This window comes from Sinocyclocheilus grahami, unplaced genomic scaffold (assembly GCF_001515645.1).
Source record: "Sinocyclocheilus grahami isolate Dianchi unplaced genomic scaffold, SAMN03320097.WGS_v1.1 scaffold15.1, whole genome shotgun sequence".
Lineage (NCBI taxonomy): Eukaryota > Metazoa > Chordata > Actinopteri > Cypriniformes > Cyprinidae > Sinocyclocheilus > Sinocyclocheilus grahami.
This window is the reverse complement of record NW_015505194.1, coordinates 742006-750423: the sequence shown is the minus strand read 5'-3', so window position 1 is coordinate 750423 and position 8418 is coordinate 742006. Positions and strand designations below refer to the sequence as shown.

General features: G+C 36.9%; 1 protein-coding gene across 3 annotated transcripts in view; it reads left to right on the top strand.

Moving 5' to 3' along the window:
• Nucleotides 1–6846, top strand: part of LOC107601350 (sex comb on midleg-like protein 4) — a 16634-nt gene extending 9788 nt beyond the window's left edge. For 2 of the 3 annotated variants that reach the window (XM_016293514.1, XM_016293521.1), the window contains 3 exons: nucleotides 3745–3951; nucleotides 4337–4482; nucleotides 5623–6846. In XM_016293514.1, the coding sequence (XP_016149000.1) occupies nucleotides 3745–3951; nucleotides 4337–4482; nucleotides 5623–5748 (479 nt within the window). In that variant the 3' untranslated portion in view covers nucleotides 5749–6846. The remainder of the gene's footprint in view (nucleotides 1–3744; nucleotides 3952–4336; nucleotides 4483–5622) is intronic. The other variant, XM_016293528.1, reaches the window with a different exon arrangement.
• Nucleotides 6847–8418: the final 1572 nt, after the last annotated feature.

Below are 8418 nucleotides of genomic sequence, written 5' to 3'. Positions count from 1 at the left end.
TCTCTCTCTCTCTCTCTCTCTCTCTCTCTCTCTCTCTCTCTCTCTCTCTCTCGCCCTCTCTCTCTCTCTCTCAAGATTAGAGTATTAACTTCAGTATAACACAATATCTCGCTGCACAGCTACACAGGCAAAGGTTCTGTCACGACTCAATCCTATGTCAATGGTTAACATGGTTAAGAGAGGAAAACCTACTTTAGAAGGTGCCTATATTACTCAGTATTATATGTGTTTCCTGCAGCAGAAACTGCTGTCTATCCCATAATTTATCATACATAAACTACATAAGACATGCTACGACTACATAAAAAAATACTATATGTATATATATATATACAGATATATATGTGTGAGTGTGTGTGTGTGTGTGTGTGTGTGTGTGTATATACAGTGGGGCAAAAAAGTATTTAGTCAGCCACCAATTGTGCAAGTTCTCCCACTTAAAAAGATGAGAGAGGCCTGTAATTTTCATCATAGGTATACCTCAACTATGAGAGACAAAATGAGAAAAAAAATCCAGAAAATCACATTGTAGGATTTTTAAAGAATTAATTGGTAAATTCCTCTGTAAAATAAGTATTTGGTCACCTACAAACAAGCAAGATTTCTGGCTCTCACAGACCTGTAACTTCTTCTTTAAGAGGCTCCTCTGTCCTCCACTGGTTACCTGTATTAATGGCATCTGTTTGAACTCGTTATCAGTATAAAAGACATCTGTCCACAACCTCAAACAGTCACACTCCAAACTCCACTATGGCCAAGACTAAAGAGCTGTCAAAGGACACCAGAAACAAAATTGTAGGCCTGCACCAGGCTGGGAAGACTGAATCTGCAATAGGTTAGCAGCTTGGTGTGAAGAAATCAACTGTGGGAGCACTTATTAGAAAATGGAAGACATACAAGATCACTGATAATCTCCCTCGATCTGGGGCTCCACGCAAGATCTCACCCTGTGGGGTCAAAATGATCACAAGAACTGTGAGCAAAAATCCCAGAACCACACGGGGGGACCTAGTGAATGACCTGCAGAGAGCTGGGACCAAAGTAACAAAGGCTACCATCAGTAACACACTGCGCTGCCAGGGACTCAAATCCTGCAGTGCCAGATGTGTCCCCCTGCTTAAGCCAGTACATGTCCAGGCCTGTCTGAAGTTTGCTAGAGAGCATTTGGATGATCCAGAAGAGGATTGGGAGAATGTCATATGGTCAGATGAAACCAAAATAGAACTTTTTGGTAAAAACTCAACTTGTCGTGTTTGGAGGAGAAAGAATGCTGAGTTGCATCCAAGGAACACCATACCTACTGTGAAGCATGGGGGTGGAAATATCATGCTTTGGGGCTGTTTTTCTGCAAAGGGACCAGGACGACTGAAGAATGAATGGGGCCATGTATCGTGAGATTTTGAGTGAAAACCTCCTTCCATCAGCAAGGGCATTGAAGATGAAACGTGGCTGGGTCTTTCAGCATGACAATGATCCCAAACACACCGCCCGGGCAACGAAGGAGTGGCTTCGTAAGAAGCATTTCAAGGTCCTGGAGTGGCCTAGCCAGTCTCCAGATCTCAACCCCATAGAAAATCTTTGGAGGGAGTTGAAAATCCGTGTTGCCCAGCGACAGCCCCAAAACATTACTGCTCTAGAGGAGATCTGCATGGAGGAATGGGCCAAAATACCAGCAACTGTGTGAAAACCTTGTGAAGACTTACAGAAAACGTTTGACCTCTGTCATTGCCAACAAAGGGTATATAACAAAGTATTGAGATGAAATTTTGTTATTGACCAAATACTTATTTTCCACCATAATTTGCAAATAAATTCTTTAAAAATCCTACAATGTGATTTTCTGGATTTTTTTTCCTCATTTTGTCTCTCATAGTTGAGGTATACCTATGATGAAAATTTAGGTATACCCCATTTACAGGCCTCTCTCATCTTTTTAAGTGGGAGAACTTGCACAATTGGTGGCTGACTAAATACTTTTTTTCCCCACTGTATATATCACAACTCATTTTTCAAAAATGAGTTATTTATTCACATTCTCCATTAAAAGACCTTCAGAATGATGTATGATTTGTTGGAATCGGACGATAAATTACTGAGCTACACTCGTTTCAAGTCCATAGAGTCAGCAAAGTCAATTTTGAGAAAATCGAGTTAAAGTTTTCTGAAGGTTCCAAAGCAAAATCACCTGGAACGGTGCATCTTTTCCTCCACTTCTTTTCTTAATAATAATTACTATATTAATAATCACAATATAGCTATTTTTATCTTTGTTATTATAAATAAGAACAAATGCAACAAAAAAAAGAAACAAACAAATAATGCATTAACTGCATCTAAACAAAAGCGTTCAATTAAGAAAAACAAATAATCAAATGAGAAAATCCCTTTGAATCCGTGTATCATTCGATCATTCGTTTTTTGATTTAATATTGAAAGCAGGTCAGAATGACAGTTCTTTCGTGAACATTATAGACCTATATATACCCAAGCCAATTTATTATTCTTTCCTTTTTGTCTTAGTGTTTCAAATATTTATTTTGAAACAAATTAATTTCTTAATTAAACAAACAAAAAAAAGACTTACTGGGTGAGCAGGGTAGGCTATGACAACTGTCATATCATACCCTGCCATGCCCAGCTGATGCAAAGAATAGAATTTATATCTACACAGAAGAAAGCCCTGGCTAGACTCTGCCCCGGTATGAGTTGTGTCCAGCTATTCATTAGCCTGTTTGTTTGATGAAAAAAGATTAAATGTAGTTGCAATAAATGCGTTAAGAATCCATACAACTGCAGCAGGAGAGGACTATTATTCTGTTGCGTGATACTGCGGAAGAACTGATGAAGGCACAGTTTGATCTTCGGCTGACCAATCACCAGAAAGGGGCGTTTAATTCCCGCCCACGTGTAGAAATTGAATATTCAAGCTGTTTATTCAATTTTCCACCCATGAACGAAAAAATGAAAATTTCAGCTGAATTCTCGTTTTTCGTTTTTTGGAAAAAACAAAAAAACGAAAAAGGAGCCGTTTTCTCATTTTTCTACTTTCAATATTAAATCAAAAAACGAATGATCGAATGATACACGGATTCCTTTAGTCTGTTCATTACAAATAAATTGATTATTAAAATTACAAAAGCAGTTCAATAAAGAGCAGTGAGTAATTCCCTCTTTTCTTTTATTGTTAGATTACCATTATGAGGCGGCCTATATTAAGACCTACTGTAATGCACGGATGTAATATAATGTTACACATCAGATGTTTTTCCCCAACCGTTCCCCAAACGTTCACTTAAGACATAACAGATTATGTTTGCGTGTTATTTATTCTGTGTATATGTGAATTCTGTGTATATATTTATCGGGATATATATATATATATATATATATATATATATATTTATTGTAATTCTTTCTTTAATTAAAAAAAAAAAATTCAGTGAGTTTATTTGGTGAAGAATTTGTCAGGCTGATTTAAACTCATAACTGTGCATTTATCTGATTCAATAAAAGCTTTACTTTTTTATGAATCAGACTGCACTAGTCATTCTGTATGTTTGCTTTTGATTGAAGACAGACATAGAAAGATGTGTTTTCTTAGCATTCACTGTGTATGTATGTATATAATTTGGCTTGGACTAATCCATGCAGACCAATCTGCCCTCAAGAAAACAATAATTAGCCTGAGCCACATGAAGCCTTTACATGCATTATTTTCCCTAAATTGCATTTCTTTTTGTGCAGCAGATTCAAGGGTGGACGATTACCATGGTGATTTAATGGACCCTAAGCGCTATTCTGTTGACCCCAGCGACTCGGCCTATGGTGCGATGCCCTCACCGTACACGGCGAATAAACCTGTGTACGGTTTTCGTTCTGGTACCACCTACTCTGGAGGTGTGTGCAGGCAGGCAGCCAGTCCCAGCACATTCCAGGAAGGAAACAGAAGTGGTAAGAAAAAGGAAATGTCCACTTATTCACAGAAGCAGCAGGAGTCTTTCTGCACTACTTTAACCATGTTTTTAGACTAGAAGATACTCACTGTATGTGAGAAGACACCAAGAGAGAATCAAAACACTGAAAACTAAATGGTATATACAGTACAAGGGGTTCACAACCAAGGAGCCGGGGTCCAATAGGGGGCCTCATCAAACTTTCAATCAAATGGAAAGTGATCAAAAAGTTTGCAAACCAGTCAGGTATATACTGATTGTCAACTGTCTTTTCAGTATTTTTACCCTCAGTTTGAATTAATTTGTCCAAAATTTGATGGCTTTTTGTGTGCAACCAAGAATAAAATCCTTGCCATCTGTTAACCTGATTTCTCTCTATCTAGCCTACAGTCCATCCCCAGAAGGAGGGGAGGCAAAGCCCCCACCCAGTAAGGATCCCTCCAGGTGGAGTGTGGATGAGGTGGTGTGGTTTATCAAAGATGCAGACCCTCAAGCGCTGGGCCCTCACGTGGATCTCTTCAGAAAACATGTGAGTTTGATTGACACATTTATTTACTTATGGCAAACAAACACCATGTTTTGAACATGTAGTCAGATAAGAAATCCCTGTGTGGGTAACATTAGTTCAGTTTTAAGTTAGAAAACCCTGGATATGATCAACTCTGTTTCACAACTCAAGCTTTCAGAAGCAATTCAAGTTTACATAATTGTTGAAATAACTACCTGAGCTGAATATTACATGAAAAAATACTTAAAATCTTGCAAATAGCTTATTTAGAGCAGAACACAAGCAAAGTATAATTTAACACTATCTAATGAAATTTCAACCAGGGCTGCACACTTAGCCGAATTGAAATTGGAATTGTAATAAGGCCTTGTGCATTATTAAAGTGCAGAGGGCTGTGATTTAATTCAATCTGGGAATGCGTCCATCTCAGTAGGTGGTCTGAGTAAGCACTGCAGGTTCACTTTAGCTTCACATTAACGTAATTCGCTCCATGTTTGCTACAAGTGAAGAAATAGAGGAAGAGATGATTATTATTATCCAGGTGGAATGTGCAGTTCAGGTCAGATTATGTGAGTAAAGTGGAGTGAAATCCTTATATAATAATTATGTTGGCTTGACAAAGTAACTTGTTCTAGAGCTTGCAAGCCATGACCACCAAACTCAGATCAGATGCAACATGCAATCATCGTGCTAAAATGTGCTAGCAGCTTGTTAAAACGCAATACATGTGCAAAACATGCTAGCAGTGTTACAAAATGCTAAAAAGATGCTAACATTGTGCTAAAACATGCTAAAGTTTTATTAACTTTCTGACTTTGTGAATATAACTTTCAAACTTTATAGCTTTTAAAAGTTTTTAAAATTTTTTTTTAATTTGTCAAGTCAGCATTAGAATTTGTCCTCAAACTTTACTCATCTAGTTAATATTTGTTAATATTTAACTAGTTAATATTACTGCTTCACTGCAAAGTTCTTCAGTGTTTGTTTTTAAGCTCTGCACCACTCACATAACTCTATTAATGCAGTATTTGTTCAAATAACTGTACTTTTTGGGCCAGATTTTTAATGATATCTTCACTAGCTGTTCTGAAACAAACAACAAAAACACATTTCATGTGTACAGTAAGCATTCTGTTGTGGACATTGTGATTACTTCTTCAGGAGATAGATGGGGATGCTCTTCTTCTCCTGAAGAGTGACATGATCATGAAGTACCTGGGACTCAAACTGGGCCCGGCTCTCAAGCTCTGCTACCACATCGACAAGCTAAAACAGAATAAGTTCTGACCTCTCTCTGCACCCTACAAACACTCACAGATGGATTCACTCACAGTATTTACTGTAACTCTCATTTGTTGTTGTACAGGACATTTTTGTCCCCTCTTCTCTGGCCATTTAAGGACAAGTACCAGACCATTTTTTTAACTTGTGCGTTTTGTCTGCCTGTATATTGGGACATTTCACTGACCAGAACATTTCCTTGTTCTGATTTTAAGTGTACAAGTGTTTTATTGATTACTTGATACCTGAACACTGCTCTAATCAAATGGCAAGTCATCTCTGCAGCTTTCTGGGATTTGAGTTATTTGTTCTCAAGCGAGAGTTATGCAGATGAGTTATAAGTGTACATCATGCTTCTTCAAATGGACGGAGTAACAAATGTATTAGGCCACAGACAAACTCGCTCCCATTTTTACAGAGCCATGGACTCGGTCTAAATCCCTGTGAACTTCAGCCACCTGCTGGTGAAGCGGAGTCACTGCAACTTCTGTGACATTTACTACCATTCTAACAAGGAACAATTTAGCTTTTTTGTTTTTGTTATTTTTCTCCAGAGAGCTTCTTCAAAGGCTGCTAATCTGGGAGATCAGTAACAAACAGAATTCAGTGCTGTGCTTTTAACTGAACAGATACAGTATGCACACAGTTTTGGCAGGGTACAACTATGAACAGTTACACTTCACAACCAGCAAATAACAGGCACCAATGCAACTCTACTCATCAATGGACCATTCACATCGTCTTTGGAAAGCCTCCTTGGCAATCTAAGTCAGAACTAAACAGGACACACTACAAGGCAATTACTGCTACAGTAAAAATGGTGCATTACAAACATAGTAATGTGTACCCGATGCTGTTTCTCAACCAGCAAGTCAAGTTTAACTAAACAACTGGTACAGGTACAGTACTTTACATTTCATACTGTGGACCAAATACACAGAGGTCTCATTAGTCTCAAAATGTCTTGCTCTGATACTATACAAATGTCAGCTTGTGATTTTCTTACAAAATATGTACGCTTTACAATAATGTTCAATTCATTCAATACATTGGTATCATGAACTAACAATGAACAGTACATTTACAGCATTTATTAATCTAGGTTAACGATCATGTCTACATATACTACTGTTCAAAAGTTTGGGGTCAGTGCGGTTTTTTTTTTTAACCAAAGATGCGCTTAATTGATCGAAACTGACAGTAAAGACATGGTTTCTACAAAAAATAATAAGTAGCACAATTAGTGAAAATAACAAGAAATGTTTCTAAAGCACATCACAGGAATAAATTACATTTTAAAATGTATTACTTTTTTTATATATATTTCAAGTTGCATAAATTAGTATTAATGTATCATGAACAAATATGAATTAACAATACACAAAAGTATAGTTATAAATGATCATTAACATGGATTAATAAATGCTGTAAAAATGTTGTTCATTGTTAATTCATACCTTCATACTTACTACAATAAAGTTCAATTTGGTCACATTTGTATGGTTGCAACAAAATATGTACAACATGTTTCAACCCACTTCAACCCCAAGTTCTGTAATATTTGGCCTGTGGGTTAGAATTTTCTTTCATAAACGTACAGTGGATTTGTGAACAGAAGCTGAGGTGCTTCTCTGATCTTATGTTTCTGTCAAACACCATGGAAATGTGTGAAAGAGTCATTTAAGTCTCCTGAGGCATTTCAGGAAATTATTATGATTATTTTTGTATTGTTGGTATTTTTCAATTTTGCAAAAATGGCATTCAGAATCACTGTATTACTTTTCAGACTGGTGAACTTGAAGGGACTGTTTATGTAAAAATTTGTATTTTATCATTATTTATTCAACCTCGTGTCATTCCAAACCTGTATGACTTCAAGTGAAATTCAGGTCTGTTCCACAGGAGAAATAAAGTCATACAGGTTTGAAACGACGTGAGGGTGAGTAAATGATGACAGAATTGCCATTTTTAGGTGAACTCTCCCTTTAAGTCTGCTCTGATGATGTCAAACATATCCCAAAGTGGATTACACCGAAGTGTACAACTTTTCTGTATCCGCAATCATGTGTAAATACAATAGTTTATGTTGTAATTGTTAAAGAGCGAATCAAGTACAGTTTAGATCCGATCATCTGATGAACGCATCCTGCTTTAACACGTAAACAGCTACCAAGCCTTGCTGTGCTAGACTTCATTGTTGTACAGTCTGCCTCTTAAAGCGACTGCTATGCTAACCTGAGCATCTGTACAGAAACATTGTTTATAATTTTGCACTTTTTTACTTTTTATTGTAGCATCAGTTGTCCTGGGTAATAGCTCTCTCAATGAAAACTGCACACGTGGAGAATCATAAAAAATGTAGGCACCAGAAATTAATCAAGGGAATTAATCAGTGAGCTCTTAAATCTGGTGCTACATTAAGAAGTTAGGGTTCTTCATAAGTAAATCTACTGATTTGAAAAGTAGAGTATTCATTTTTGCATAAACAGCCTCTTCTGATTGGTTGGAAAAAGTTTGAAGGAATAAACAATAGGTTTTGGGCTTAAATCATGTGATGTTTTTAACACCGAGACCCAAGATTATAGAAATTAATTACTCATGTGTGATGTTCAAACTCTTGTATTAGCTTTAAAAGCATTTTTAAACATTTCCAATCATGTATTCAAACAGTGGGAA